Below are 17081 nucleotides of genomic sequence, written 5' to 3' on the forward strand. Positions count from 1 at the left end.
TTAAATAATATAATATTACAATAGAAAAAAATTAAATTATAATTCATGAATTTATTTAATCAAATTTAATTATATTTTTTCCCTTAAACTTATTTGTTGTCATTAAGAAACAATGATTTTTATTTTTTAGTTTAAAATTTAAAAACAATATATATATTGCATGAAAATAAGTACATATTCAAAACTATATTGTATTTTTCCATGCATAATTTTATTCTGGATGTATCTAACAATACACTCACGATATTATTGAATAACATTTTTTATAGTGAAAAAATAATTTTTTTATATCGCAAATATATACTTATTTTCATTTAAATTACTCTTTGTTTATAGTTGACTTCATATGTTAGAGATGAAATAATAAGAATCCATTAATTTTTAATCCACATATAATACCAAAAAAATGACCAACTAAACAAAAACAAAAAATGTTTAGAATTCAATTAAAAAAAATTATTTTTGTTATTCGCAAATTTTTTTGCCACACAAAAACTTGTATTACTATTTAACGTTATTCTTCAATCAGCATCATGTAGAAAGTGGAAAATAAATATTTTTGAATCGATTTCCATGGTAAAATTCGAGTGTTGACAGGAGACGATCACCAATTTATCGTCAGTCTTCTCAAGTCAACTTGACTAATCTCATTATTTTTAATGATTGTGACGCATTGTGGTTAAAACGGAGAGTTTTAATAGACAATAAAGTGGTCTTCTACGTTTTTCGTTATCATGGAACCTCTTGAAAAAACGTATAGATAAGCCCAGGTATTAATAATGCTCATCGGAGCCTTCACTCACTCTATTCTCATTTACTTTATCATTAACTCTATCATCTTTATTTTAATCCACCATGACTTCCACCAAGAAATAGCGTTCAAAGTCAACGCATTTATTTCCATTGACACGGTCTCATAACCGAGATAAGAGTTTTGGATAGCATTGAATTACTAAACGCAAGTATTTAACAGTTGTGATCACGTTCATCATCAAGAAAAGTGTCACAGTAAAGAGAACTTGGCGTCATTCGATTCGTCACGTAGGAACTTCCTGACGCCGGAGTCTCAGTAGGATTTGGCGTTGGGATGAGCAATGGTGTTCTTTGAAGACTGATGGCAAGTGGAAGTGTTCCAGGAGTACACATCCCCACTGCACCACGTCCTCCTTCCGTTACTGAACGATATCTTGGCAGTCTCGTTGACCTAAAACATTACTATCACATTTTCCTGATCTTTCCAAAATTAACTTTAAAAAAAAAATCTTTTCCAAAACTGTATTCTGTAATTACTACTTATTTTGAAATAAATAATATGTCAGCACAGACTTTTTGCGGATTTTTTTTTCATTTCCCTATTCCATGTTTTCTACGTCAATCTACACAAACATAAATTATTTCCAAGTTTTACTTGGAAAATTATAAAAAAATTTGCTAGTCTTGCAATCTATTTATGGAAAACATTTCATTTTGATGAATAAACTAATTATTTTTGTATACTTTTTATTTTTTTTTAAATAATTATAGTGACGAATTGTTTAGAAAAGATTTTGTTTAAATAATAATAATTGATCATCTCACCTAGAACATTTACACATCAATAATCTTATAAAAGCAGCTCTAAATGTTTGATTGAAGATGGTGTATATAACAGGATTGATGGTCGACGATACATATCCTAGCCATAAACATGTATTAACAACATGGTTTGGAACTTCACAATCAGGACATGCAGCAAAAAAGATGTTGAGAATAAAAAAAGGTGCCCAGCAGAAAACAAATGTAAAGAACACCAAGCCAAGTACTTTACTGGCTTTCTGTTCAGTAGCAACTGCATTAGCAGCTAAAGATCTTCTTCTGGATCTTCCTTGAAGAAATCTAAACAAAAAGATTTTATAATGTCAAGCACAGTCAAGTAGCTTCTGTTTCAGTTACTAGTAGTTGTTAAATTTAATTATACAAATATTTTAACAATTTTTTTTTTGCAGTTAATTAATTAATATTGCTCTCAAAATTCTACATTATTAAAAGTTTACCAACTTTTTTTTTGCTTTTACATTTTTCAAACTGTCCTTATTATGATCATTATTGTGAAACAATCAATCACGTACAATAATTGAAAGAGTAAGTTATCCTCTCAACTTCGTAGTAATTAAAATTTAGTTACTACTTCTATACCATTTCCTAAACTTGACATTAATTATAAATAAATTAAGCATCAAATAAAATTGTTCAAATCCATCATTAAACTTTAGCTATTCATTTAGACTTAGATGTCATTGATTTTATAACTTTTGGAATAATCAATCGAACGTAAAGTAGTAATGAAAATAAAAAAGTAAAAAAGAGATATATGAATGATAATGAAAATTCTCATCATCTGGCTCTTTTATTCTTCTATTCTCCTTTACTTTCGCGACTGCAGCTATTTATTCATCAATATTTGAATGATCAATTCTTCAATATGTGGTCAGCAGCTCTCAATGAATTTTATTAAAATATTCATGACTACTGTAGGTATCAAACTCAGCCAAGCAAGTATTAATAATTCATAGAAATTGATTAAATTACTCTATTTCTCTTGCATTTTATTTAAAAGCATTTTACTCTATAAAATCAATTGTATCAATTGAAAACAAAACTACAAGGTGAATTTATTTATATTTAGCCGTAGGGAAAATAGCTTGTGTGATTATTAAGTTCAGTATAAATGAAATTTTTCTCTTACATGAAATGAAGAAAGAAATTTTAAACTTTTTTTTATTTATATCTAAAGTCTTTGATGGTATTAATTTATTAAAGTGACCCTAGTAACCAAATTTACGTAAAACTGATGGCAGACTTATATATTTTGGCTAACGTTTGTCATTTACGTATGTTTCTACTGTGTTTAAAGAGCAGACAAACGTAAGACTGTCGTCAGAAATTTAACATCACAGGGTGAATGAGAATCTGACGCAGAAAGGAAACAGATGGATATAAGTCTGACGAAAACTCTTACGTCAGGGCTTACTACTATTTAAATAGTCCTAGGTGAAAAATTTCATACTATTCCTTTTTTTCATTTTAATTTTTTAATAAAACTTAACTGTTTGAATTTATTTTTTCTACTAACTGGATAAATTTTTCTAGTATATATAAATATTCATTCAATTCTAAAGCAGTTACAATTGATTTCTATAACAACAGATAGATCTAGTAGATGGCATTAACTTCTTGGCCTTCCATCTTTTCTTCATCTAATACAGTTGTCAGATAATTGTTAAGTCTATTAATGTAACGTGAGCTAAATTGCACTATTTCTTCTTTAACTCGATTCATCTTCAAATCATTACGGATTTGTATCGTTTGACACAAAACCTGGTGTATTTACTATTACTCTGAAGGCTTTGGAGTATTCAAATATAATGTTGGTAATACTTAACAAATTTTGTTCATGATTATAAAATCCTTCACTCAGTAATATAATATTCATGAATGTAAGCTAGAACTATTAAGAAGATGAATGAAGTGAATGATAAATGTGTGGTTGTCGTGATAGAATTAGTTGAGAGTATACTGGCCATGAAAACTCAGCGGAACCCAAAATCGGTTTTCACTATTTCTGCGTTTTCGAGTGTGCTTATAAAGGAGCTTCTTGTCATGTTAATTTGAGTTCTGTACTCAGTTAGTTGAGGATTATCAAACTTGAAGCTTAGGAACTTGTGGGAAAACTTGTTTGAGCAAGTTGATAGCTGGGGTGACATTGAATGCTCATTATTCTCACCTAATTTCTCAATAAATTTGCTCAATAAATTAATGTGATGGAATGAATTATAGTCACTGCAGCATAGTCGTTCCATTGATAACAATAGAGTTATGACCATACACTTTTATTGCTCAACTTTTAATTTTTTTTCTAAAAAACAAAAAAAAAAAACTATTTTATTGAAATAATATCAGAAAAATATGTCTTTACTATTAGCATCTACAAAAAAATGGCTACGAATGATATTTTTCAAACCTTGGGAATGCAATTGAATTGAGAGAATAAAAATTTATGTGAAAAAAATTTAGTTGTAGCCTGCAGATTTGCATAGATGGATATTAGGTCAAATAATTTGTTTATTTTTTTTTCATGCTATAATTGTTTTGGAAAATTTTTCAATGTGTTTTTCTCTATTAATTAAGAATAACTTTCATTAAATAATTTTATTTATTCAGTTATTTTATTGTTTTATTTATTAGATTAGATTATTTTTCCAAAAAAAACTCACCTAAAATTTAAATTAGTCGAAGCGACATTAAGATGAAGCCTAAGAGATCGAAGACGAAAATTTCTAGTCTCTCGGGCAATGTTATCTGGTGTTTGAGTACTCTGATCTGTTTTGTTACATGTTCTAGGTTGCGTCGTCCCAACATCTGTCTCTTCCACTGCGCCATTCAGCTCAAAACTTGAATGTGACATTCCGGTTCTCGTACTTGTGCTTCGGCTGTTTTGTTGTATTGACATAAGGAAGTACAAAAGATATTGTAAGTTTATTGTTTCATAAAACAAATAATTGTGATGTAATCAAACTATCATCATAACAATACTGATATCTTGGATTACTTTTGTTTGGTTTTTTTATTTATTTTGAACAATTTGATGTACTGAGAAAAACAAAATTACTGGTATCAATAAACTATTGTTTTTAAGAATCACAATAGATTTTTTTATTGGTTTATATATATATATATATATATATATATATATAATTATAATAATTATAATAATACTAATAATTGATTTTAAAAACACAACAAATCTTTTCACTCTTTCCACGCATATTTTGTTGATTAGTTTAAATTGTAAGTAATTAAATTATTTTATTGGTACCTAGATATTCAAATTATTTAATTAACAATTAATTAATTTTTTCAGAAAATTTTTAGAAAGTATCCAGAGATGAAATGAGAGAAGTCTAGAAGTGTTTCAAATTGCAGAGTTTTTAGCATATTGTACAACACTACACGGAGAAAAAATTCCGTTAATTTTTATTTAAAAATACATACAAAAATTACCGTGCTGCTCAAGAATGTGAGTTCAAACTTACTGAAAAGTAAAAAGTAATGATCAACATACAAAAATTATAAGTTACATAAGAAAATGTATCATTCAGTTTTTTGAAAATTACTTTGGCAGCACCAGAAAATTTAGTAACGTTAGCTGTGATAACTACGTAACCGACAAACAATTTTATTTAAGTTTAGTGATAATTTTTTTGGTTATATAAACAAATAAATAAATAAATTAGGTTCATTGATAATTAACTTTCTTAACTAATTAATTCGTTGGAATGAAATACGGCACACGTTTTACAATACTGCCCCCCCTATCCCTACGATCGGGATCTTACGCAGAAAACCTGTGTCGTCGATACACAACCACCCGGCTCTCCGAAGAGATCTTCCTCTCCCGCTCACGGTGGCCCGAGAAAAATCATATAAATGACTTTTGTCTCGGCCGGGACTCGAACCCGCGACCCATCGTGTGTCAAGCTGACGCTTACCCATGAGTCCACCGCGTCAATCCGTTTAAGCTTATCATAAATTGTTAAGATATAACGTGTTGCCGCCAATATTGAATCGTAACGAAAAATATGAATGTCATCTTTGTTTACAATATGGAAAAAGTAACTATAGCACTGAGGGTGTTCACACAATCAAAAACAAAAGCCGTAAGATGTACGCATGCGTACAAACCAATTTTTAACTTATTATGATGTTAGTATGCACGCGTACGTCTTAAATTGTACGTTTTACGGCTTATATTTTTGATTGTGTGAACGGTCTTACAATACAAAGAAAGATTGTGTTGGACCGATAATTCGAAGATTCCCGACCCAGCACGGAAACTCTCGAGAATAGAAAAAATTATAGGAGAGCACCCGAATTTTTCCTACCACACGGATCATAATAAATTATATACAGATTCTCATTTTTTTCTAGTCACTTACTAATTTTTGTTTAAAGTTTGAATAAAAATTAATATTTATCGAATATTACCGTGCTGCATAAGAATTTTTACTTTTACTCTTCTTAATAAATATTGAATCTATAATAAAAATTTTAAAAGGATTACTAATTTTTCTTTGAAGGTTGTCTTAATTTTTTAGGGAATTGACATTTGCGCGTGGATTGTTGTGCTGAGCACGGTAATTTTTATTGGAATTTTTTCTCCGTGTACAGAATCATCTCAGAAAATATCAGTGGTTTGCCAGAAAATTATTTCCACACGGATGATGAACCACTTCTAAGTTTTGTTCAGTCAATTAATTAAAAATATTAAGTTAAAAAATTTTTCCGTAGATCATTGTAACTTCAGTTAAATTTAAAAGCACTTCAACTATTTTAAAATAGATAAAATCTTAAAATAGGAGTTGAAAAATAACTTTATAGACAAATTAAACAAAAAAACAACCAAACAAATTTCTCAACTCAGCATGTTGATATAGCTGCAATCCAATGATGCATTTTATTGATAAACATTTTTGTTTTTTTTCGTAAAAAAAAAAAGGTTTTTATTCTATTTCAATCTTATTTCTATTTTTCCCAAAAATAATTTATATACAAGTCATAATACATTCACCATGAATGATTTAAAGATTGCAGGATAATGGAAATGTCATTGTATAGATAATAGAGTTGTTATTTGCAGCTGATAGACTTTCCATCCCTTACTTCGTTCAGTTAAAGATTAATGTAATGTTTTTGTAAAGTCACTACCCTTAGACGAACTTTTTGTTCGCTCATGTCCATTTTCTTTTTTTTTTCTTCGTCGAAATCATGCGTGAAATGGTAAGTAAATGAACTGCAGAAAACTAAGATATTTCCAATAATATGATATCTTAATCTATCTACTAATATTTTCATTGAAGGATCTCAACCTAGTTTCTTCTCTTTTTTACTTCGTTATTTCTATTTTTTTAATCGACTTATTGCTTTAAACATATATGTTAAGTAGCTTTAAACCCTTCTTCGGATTTGAAAAAAATATTTATTTAATTTCAAACTCATTATCTTTTAGAAAAATTAAGTTTATTATCTCATACTAATTAATTGAATATTATTATGACTGTCTCATTTATATTAGCTAAATAATTATTTCATCTATTTAATTCTCATTAACTTTATATTATCTAGAAATGTTAGTTCAGTAAACAAAGTTGTGAAGTCGAGATTTTTTAGCATGGCTAAAAGTTTCAGGAAATAATCTTGCAGTTGCTCCAATTTTGAGCAAAAACTGAAATTATAAACAAACTACTCCAAACCCAGTTTTTTTGTCATTATCTCATAAAGTATCTTTACTATCATTCATTGCTTTCAACAATGTTCAGATTATTACCTGAACTTCTCAGTCCTACTGGATTTCACTATTTTGATAATTGGGCCAACAAACAATATTAAATGGATTATTTAATACTTCATACTTTTAAAAACTTTTTAAAAATCTAATACTTATCTAGTTAATTGATCTTTCATGCACATAATAAGTATTAGAAGCAGGATATAAGAGATAAAAGTGAAGATATCATTTAAACCTTCTAAGCAATGAAGTTGGTTAGATTGAACTTCCATCCTATTATTCTATATCTACAATATGCACATCATGCACTCTAACATATGCCCTAATAGACAGTAAGATTACTAAGCACATCATTAGTCTAACATTAGATTAATATAATAAATCTTAATCCAATACTGAATCAATCTTACTGCCAACTAAAGTAAGTCCACTTGCTCAAATTCATACACATTCTATTTTAGTTCAATTAGGTCTACATCAAATTATTGTTAGTCAGATTCCCTATTATTCTTTAATAATTATTTCTAAACCATCTCTAAATAGACTTAAACTTTATAATAATAGAGCTAAACTCATTACTCAATTTCAAATAAATCTTGTAGGAACACAACACAATTCATTATCCTGACATGACAAAATTATTCAATTATTATTTCCTATTCTACTGATAACAGAACGTATGTAAAGATCAAAATAACAAATATTTTCTCTTCTTCAAAATGAGATAAGACATAATAAAGCATATGAAATTTGGTTAATAAAAAAACAACCTTATAAATTCTATTTATCTTTAGCATTTATGTATAAAGAAATTCCACATTTAGATGGTTTTAAAATTCCAGTTGAGGTTGTGAAATCATTCCACCTCCCATTCTATTTGCACACAAGTCTTTTTTCTTCTCTACAACCATTATATCTTTCCTGACAATTTATTTGAGAAAATCCAAACGTATTAGAAAGTACTTGAAATTCAAGCAAATTCAAACATCGTTAGCTTTAATTATAGACAGTACTTTTAGTATTTATTTCAATTTATAGTTTATTATTGTATTCCACGTTGTAAGGATTTAAGGATCATCAGATATTGAGAATTAACACTCTGGTGTAGATAAAGGGATTGGTATCTATGAAGCAGAGAGAGCTGGTTGGGGCGAAGGGCAATGATCAATAGCATTATTATATTCGTAATAAACAGTTCTATTCAACACAATTGACCTGATTGTAAAATTTTATGTTTATACCTGCTAACAGTAGTGCTGCCACCAGATAGTCTCCATAATTGTCTGGATGTTCGGGTAGTTGGTCTAGAATTATGCGAATTGGCTTTTGTGGATGAATATCTTCCACCTAATCGTCTGAAGTGATCGCCCTCCGGATGTTCCGCTACAAAGCGTGCCTTCTTCCGGAGAAGCTGCACCGTAAGCACGTACGTGCTTACCATAACAACCATTGGGATGTAGAATGCAACGAGGGAGCCAAATACGAAGAAAGCTCGATTATTTATCACACATAGTCCTGCTTTCGGCATTATGTTTACAGGATTTATTAAACCTAGAAAAAATAATTCATTCCATTTATCAACACATCAATCTATTCTTACTTAAGTAAACCACTTTACGTGTGTTTTTTTTTATAATAAAAAAAAGCTTATTTATACTTTTGAGTGGAATTTTTTTATAAATGAGAATTGTAAAGCTTTGCTAAAAAATGGCAAACAATTTTTTTTAATCAATCTTTTTTTTTTGTTTATCTATTTTTTAGGTATTCCAAATACTGGTTTAATCTATGGAATGTATTCCAGTATCAAGGTCATCTTTCATGCCGGGAATTCCTGACATGATGTTATCGTCCACTCATTTCCCACAACCAGACCAGCATTAGTTGCCAGGATAATAATAGCTAAGGTGTCAAGGTTTATCAATTAACAATTTTATTATTAAATAATGATATTCTTTGTTATTTTATACTTACTATTATATTCATAGAATGTTTATCGCTTAAAATATGAGGGGGGGGGGTCTGTTATTAGTGAACCTACGCTAGCAGGTAGCAAAGACTGATTCATTTATGATCCATTATTGGGTCATGGTTGGAGTAGTCTGAGTCAACTGAGACTGATAGCAAATAAGGATAATTATTACCAAGTTACTGAGATATTGTATGTCGTAAGAACTATTTATACAACAGACTTGTCCGAGAATTAAAATGTGACAAGTGTTAAATTATTATCTCTATATATGAACTACTAAAAGATTAGTAATAGTTTTCATAAATTATTCTCACTTAAGAAGTTTATAAAAGAATTCTATAATATTAAAAAAAATTTATTGTTAAATATTTCAAAAATATGAACTCCATATAAAATTGTCTGTTTTCCAAGCTTCAATGAAGTATAATGAAGTTAGCACCTGAAATAACTTGATTAATAATACAATTAATATTTATCCAAGAATGGATAAACGGTTGAATAAAAATCATAATGAATAGTCAAGTAAATTTCATAATTAAAAAACTTTTTTCAATAAAATTGATTGGAGCTGTTTTTAAATACCCAATCGAAGTTTAAATGAATGACAAAGTTTAGTTATTACTAACAATAATTATTGTTCAATTAAGATAATAATTTGTCATAAGTTCATTAATATTAAACTTCGTTTAAAAGTAAATTATTAATTTAATTCTGATACAAAATTCAATTACATTAATTTGCTACATGAATTAATATTGGAATAATCTATTGAAATAATAGAGACTGAAGCATCTGGTTGGATGATAATCACGTTAAACTTACAAAGCGACTATCGAAAGTTAGTTGAACGAAGTAACACAATTAATTTAACCAAAGAAGAATTTTATCGTTTCCCATTTATCTCAATAATTAATGTCTACAAACTGGACCCTGCATCTATAAATATGCTCTACTTTTACACCGTTTATTAACGACTTGTTATCTATTGTAATTGTACTCGGTATTGTAAATTTGTTCGTTACACACAAATTATTGCAATAAATTGTTATTATTTATATAATTGATGGTCTATTGGTTTCATTTCTTTTACTAAATAAAAAACAATCCTCCAGAGTAAATGAAAATCCTTTCGTTTATTGATAAATATTTGTTCGCTATTTTTAAAAATATTTCTCTCTGCTCGTTTATTTTATTGTCATATTAAACCCTTCAATTATTCATGAACTATTATTTTCTCGTTTTTTTTAACTGCCATTTTATTGTTTTATTGATAAATATTTGACTTACCTAATACTGTGATTGAACTACTAACAAGCATTGCTAGGAACCAGACAGCCGCAATTTTGAACACGACCATCCGTTTAGTAGAAATGTGTCGGGTATGAAGAGGATTTCTTATTCCTAAATATCTTCCCAATGAGATGAAACACATGTGCATGATACTTGCAGAACATGCCAGGACATCACACGTCACATACACATTGCACCATGTAACTCCGAAAGGCCAATATCCTGTAATTTATAAGTCCAACGTTGACATTATTATCTAGGAGTTTAATTTAATGCATGAGAGAGAAAATGTTTGCTAAATGTTTGATCATTTATGTTAAGAAATTTTGTCGAAGAAGTTTTTCTAGAAAAGTTTCTACTCTTTTAGACAGAAATTTATCTTGTAAGACAATGATGGAATTGGAGAACACCAGAAAAGACAAGGTGAACAATTTGAGCTGAAAAATATTAGGACATGTCTGAGTGTAGCTAGAATTTTACCAGATTTTTTAAAGGTATGCCAAGATATGGTATTTAATAAAAAGTTCTAATTAAAATTAATATAAAAACCCTTTTTCATGATAAATTATATATTTTCAGATCTTCTCCAAGTGAATTACAAGAAAAATCTATCTTAATATCGGAAGAGTAATAAATCCACAATAAGAAACTAGATTGAAGTATGATTTCATGAAAAAATATCAGTGCTCTCCAGTGGTCTGGATGCGACCCGAAAGGTCCACATCATTAACTTCCCAGTGGAGAGAACGAATAAGATTTTGCTGGTTAACCATTTTTTTCAATGTTTCGATTTTGCATAGAAAATGGCTGGAACGATTTTGCTGAAAACCTAATTAGTTTTACATTACGTAATTATGCGCCGAATGCAATTGGTCCCACGTCGACATCATCTTTTATTCTCAAGATAATCGAGACAAAAAATAATTCCGAACGTACGTACTCATATACACGGAGAAAAATTTTATAGAAAAATTCTCATGCTCATCATTATAAAGCGAGTGCAACTGACACACTGATAGAAGAATATATTTGATGGGACTAAATTAATTCATTAAAATTATTTTACAGCATTTATTTGATACAAATAAATATTTATTTGTAGGTAATAAATCTTCTCTGCTTAGCTGTCTGATATTATTATATTTATAAAACCATTAAAAATTCATACGAAATTAAATGGTTATAATGTAGTTGCTCGTCGAGCTATTGTTTAAAAGAAAATATTAATTTTAATCATTACGAAACCGTTATTTTTTATTTGAAAATTATTAATACATAAAAGTTATTTCATCATACAACTTAACATTTGATTATGCTTTACCGTCATTCTACCTTACTATCGAGCCCAATCATAGTATTTAGATGAGAAATAAATATTTGTTAATCATTCATTGAGCCAAATAAATCTACTCTAATAAATAATTTCTCAACTGTTAACAAATGTTCATTCGATTTCTTTTTCAAATAACATATTTATTAGCTGCTAATAAATTATGTTAGATAGAATGAAATATTTCTATCAGTGCGAATAAGAAAACGTACAAACATATAGACATTTACTTAAAAACTATTATTACAGAAAATTAATAAAACCTAATGGTTGAAAACCGTTAAAAAAAAGCCTGCAATCTTGACATAGTCTTCACTTCAGTTCTTATTATTTCCTACTTGACATTATAATTATTCTTCGATATTTGTTTGATATTTTTTAAATATAAAACAATAGTACCTTTACTGATGAATCCTAGAGTTTTTTTTAACATAATAAATATTACATACATTACTAATATCATTATTAATATAATATGATAAATTGATGTCCACTATATTAACACACACAGTCTATTTAAATATCTGCTCTTAATATTTGCTAATTTGCTTTGCTCTTTTGCTTAATGATATCAATAAAGAAAATGGGTTTGGGCTTAGTTTGTGCCCTGACGATAAACTTTCCATTAATTAAAATCTGTAATTTTGTCATATTTTAATTCTTTTTTTTATGAAAAATAACTGTTGTTATAAACAACACATAATTATCTAGAGTCATATGAAGTTATTAACAACCATATTATATTGACCTCAGTTGTCAATAATGTCAATCATCTAATAATTAGAATCGATTCCAAATGTTTTCTTTACTCAACTTTTTTACACTCTTTTCGTTATAAAAAAAAATGACTGTACCGAATTTGTTTGAACTTCATTCAGATCTTCTTCATTATATTATCTTTTAAATGGAATTCGTCCGAAGTCGATATCTTCAGTAGTTCTCGAGATATCAAAAACGAAAAAAAATCTGACATACGTAGGTGCAATTATACATACGGACAATTGTACGCACGTAGATAAATTTATTTTTGAACCTTCTAATATTCTTTCAAATGTTTCAAAACGTAAAGATATGATAAAATTACGAATTTCAAAAAACGATTTCATTACAATAACTTCCTAATGGAAAGTTAAAAAGTTAAATGAAAAACGCGAAAATTTAATTATTATTCTTTATCAAATGATTATAATAAATTTCTAATCTTATTTTCCTCGTTAATATAATCAACTATTCAATAGTAAGTAAATGTAATCTATTATAATAATGTCTGTATTTCACTTAGATTAATCATTTCATCTCTATTGGTGAATACTATTGACATACAATCTATTGATAATGCTGGTAAATCAGGAGGATGTATTTCTAGTCCAATTTCGAGAAATTTATCCATGATTTAGTTGAAACATATAACTGTGAGAGAAACGATGCAAGGATAATTGAAATTTCGTAGCTATTGATGTCAGGTCTCATATCTAAGTGAATTTCCAAATGACTTATTATCGACTATTTACTCAATAAGCCATGTGATTGTGCTTTAGTCTTTAGCTCATGCGAATCCTATGATAATGCAGCTTGGAACACATTGCATTCAATACTTTCTTAAGGTAAAACCGTAGGAATTTACTATTTCACAGTGAAAACTCATTGTTTTGCAAAGGAAGTTTATTATTGGAAATTGGATGAAAAAAAACTGCAGAATCAGTAGAATTTATAATAGTTGAAATTGCAGCTGTGCGAGTCAGTTAAAAATTATTGTTTCATTTAGTAGAATATCTTTAAAATGACCTTTGGAAGGAATAATATTGGTATTGTAAAAGATGATTCTTATTCCATTTATAGATTGCTTAATTCAAAATTACTGTTATTAAATTAATGATAAATAGGAAAATTGATTAAGATACATGGAGAGAATTTTTTCACTCAATATAAGTGCAAAAATAACAAGTACACATTTAGAAATTTAGAAGTAAAAATATTTCTGTTTAACAGTGAATTATGGGTTATCGTATTTAATTATAAAATAATCGTTATGATTCTTTTACTAAGACACTTTTTAAGTATCAAGTTTACTTACAAGAACTCCGAATTTACTATCGAATAGAAATATTTTTACTTTTAAATTACAAAACGTGGACTTGTCACTTTTTGTATTTACATTTAGTGAAAAATTCTCTTCGTGTAGACTAACAACTACCTACTTTTGCTACTTTACTTTGATCAAAAAAATGCTGGTAATCTTAATCATCAGTATTTCTACTATGACATTTCTGAGATTGAAACTATTCAGCATTCACTTTTAGTTTGTCATGCTTTTACTCAAGGATGAAATGAGATTTTAATCAAAAATGTTTAGAGTTTGATGAACTAAATACTTGCTGATATTTTTCTACTAGAATGTAAATCACTTTTCAACTTTCTAAACTGTATCTTTTTTCTTCTCATAGCATAATTGTGAAAAGATACCTTGCTTCAATACCTTTTTTAAGCTTACAGCCAAGCAAACTTTTAAAATTGTCTAATGTAAAGTTTTAGATTTATGCAGGACTCAACTTTGATTGGTTGCAGCTACTATTTAATACTTCTTGTAAAGCAGCATGCTCATAGCCAATGGGTCCTGTATGGCCCTGTTAGTGCTTTTACTGTTGGATCTATTCTTGAATAAATAATCGAATAAATAAATATTTACATACTAGTGTAAGCTATTAATTCCTAAAATATGATTTTTGATTGTTTACTTTTAATAAGCTTATATAAATGTAATGATATCTTTTCTCCTTATCATGAAACTTTGTACCTCATGAGCAAGAAATATAAAACAAGAATATTTTGAAATTACTAATTTAGGTGATAATGGAAAAGTAAAGCTTTTTTTAATATTTCATTTTGCCATTCATAAATCCAATTCGAAGGTTTTCATATTACTGGAAAATTTTCTCAAAAAAAATGATAAAAATCTGCATAGCCCAACAAAGGTTTCGTAAGGTTATCAAATTTAATCCTTCATGAGGTAGAACAATAAAAAAGATAAAGAACGGACTACGGAAAATCTAGAAAAAATGATGAAGCTACTTTTTCGTTATTTTCTCGTCTATATTTTCTTTCCTCTTCTTGCTCTTTATGTGTCATCAGTGAAACGACCACGGAATTTTGTTGCCTCGAGAACTAGAGAAATGGCCTGAGATCATTTTCAATGTTGCAAGAAAATTACGCTAACAGAGAGAACGAGATAATACTTCAGCTCAAACTCAAGTCCTTAATTTATGTACTTACTTCATGGTGCTTGATTTATTGGCACAACGTACAAGCAATAAAAAACATTGATTTGTGAACTTGAAGGAGTTAAATATAAATAATTTTAAATTTGTTTCATCTTATCTAAAATCAATAAAATTATTTTTAATTCGACTTTTTTGCTTTTTCTAATCAAAAATTTAACAAAAATTTCAATGACAAAAAGTGAAATTTATTTTTAGGTCAATCAACATTTTCATGAAATTGAGAAACTCTTTGTAATCACAAATAGAACACAGTCGTTAGTAGATTGAACGAGTTCATTTCATATTAACTGGATAAAAATTCATTTTTTACAAATTACCTTTGAGATTAACTGGAATACGTATATTCAATAAAGAATACGCCCACATATCATGATGTATTGGAATGGTTTATTGACTCTCTTGTTTCTCATACTACTTCTATAACTATTGTATAAGATTAAATAATGCAAATTTTTAATTTGCGACAATCTATTCATGGAATTTATTTAATTTTTTACTGTCACTTATTTTCTATCAAGAAGAATGTTGTCTGGACAATTTTTCTTTACTTTTTCTTGACTCATTTGAATTTTTATTGTCCCTTTTAATGCTTTTCTATTGCTCTTCATACATTCCTCTAATTCTTGATTTTTTTTTATCTTGACTTTATATATATATCTTTTAGATAAATATTACATTGTTAATTACGTCATAATTAATGAATATTGATATGGTACTATAATATAACTTAAGAATATCATTAACTAGGGTTTAATTTATATGAAGCTCTTGAAAGATATAGTCAATTATAGCAAATGGCACAATCATCCACATTGGTTTTTAGTATCACTTATGGAACATTTGTATTTACTGCATGAGTTGAGATTCTTAATTGTTCCATTGTATAGTTAAGTAATTGTTTGTGACTTGGTGATGAAAGGAAAATTGAATTTTTGATACAAAAAAGGAAACTGTATTGTGCAAAAAATAATTATTGAAATTTTATATTTACCAAGTAGTGACCAATAGTGACATTTACCTGATTTTATAGTAAGCAAAGTAAATGATTGAAGAAAACGTTTCTAAAAAAAGGATATTTTATTTTTATTCATTATTTCAAAGACTAGAATTAACTTGAGTAAAAATTGATCAGACCTACCAAAATGTTGACACCAATCATAAAGCTAGGTAGCTATAGACGGTCAAGTTATCGAAGGGTTTAGGTAGGGTTTATTATTATTAATAATTATTTGTGACTTAGAAAATGTATATGCAAACATATAATTAATAAATAGATAAAAGAATATAATTAAAAATTATATTATTGATTATCTTAATAGGATTGTACAATCGAATAAACTCATCATTGACTACTATAACTAAGATACAATTAGGAAACTTATATAGGGTAGAAATTAATAAGAATCTTTTACTTTCTTTTAACTGAATAACAATCAATAATACATAGAACTTAAATATTTTAAAATAGATCATTCTGCTACTTATTTGTTTGGTTGCAAGTATTTATTTCAATCATGCTAAAAAAAGTTAGATTTTGAATATGTATATCCAAGACTTTGAGAATAACAAATTATACTATGATTGCTAATTTCCATTACTTTTAATCATGAAAAATAAAACTTTAGTATCTGCAGTATAATAAAAGTTTTTTCTTAAAACTATTAATAAACATATTTATTAATGAGTTGATGCAACATACGAGAAAGTATCATATGAAAGCATGGTTTATGTACCTGATTTATAACACGTTTTTTTTGTTGATAATTATGGGTTTAATTATAATGCAATTTTCTTGATTAATATTTCATATCTCATCTCATTATGATATTAAATGGAGTTGAAAAATTATTATTCATTGTATCTAAGCAATCATCCCAGTATGCCAAGTAT

At 27.9% G+C, this 17081-nt stretch overlaps 1 protein-coding gene across 1 annotated transcript in view; it reads right to left on the reverse strand.

Moving 5' to 3' along the window:
• Positions 1-424: 424 nt before the first annotated feature.
• 5-HT2A (5-hydroxytryptamine receptor 2A) overlaps positions 425-17081 on the reverse strand; it is a 66585-nt gene continuing 49928 nt past the window's right edge. Inside the window, exons 3-7 of the mRNA XM_035079267.1 lie at positions 10581-10805; positions 8566-8875; positions 4254-4469; positions 1579-1875; positions 425-1204 (exon numbers count right to left, since the gene is read on the reverse strand). Of these exons, the coding sequence (XP_034935158.1) occupies positions 967-1204; positions 1579-1875; positions 4254-4469; positions 8566-8875; positions 10581-10805 (1286 nt within the window). The 3' untranslated portion in view covers positions 425-966. The remainder of the gene's footprint in view (positions 1205-1578; positions 1876-4253; positions 4470-8565; positions 8876-10580; positions 10806-17081) is intronic.

Source organism: Chelonus insularis, unplaced genomic scaffold, assembly GCF_013357705.1.
Source record: "Chelonus insularis isolate UGA/USDA-ARS -01 unplaced genomic scaffold, ASM1335770v1 contig_23_pilon, whole genome shotgun sequence".
NCBI classification, from domain to species: Eukaryota; Metazoa; Arthropoda; class Insecta; order Hymenoptera; family Braconidae; genus Chelonus; species Chelonus insularis.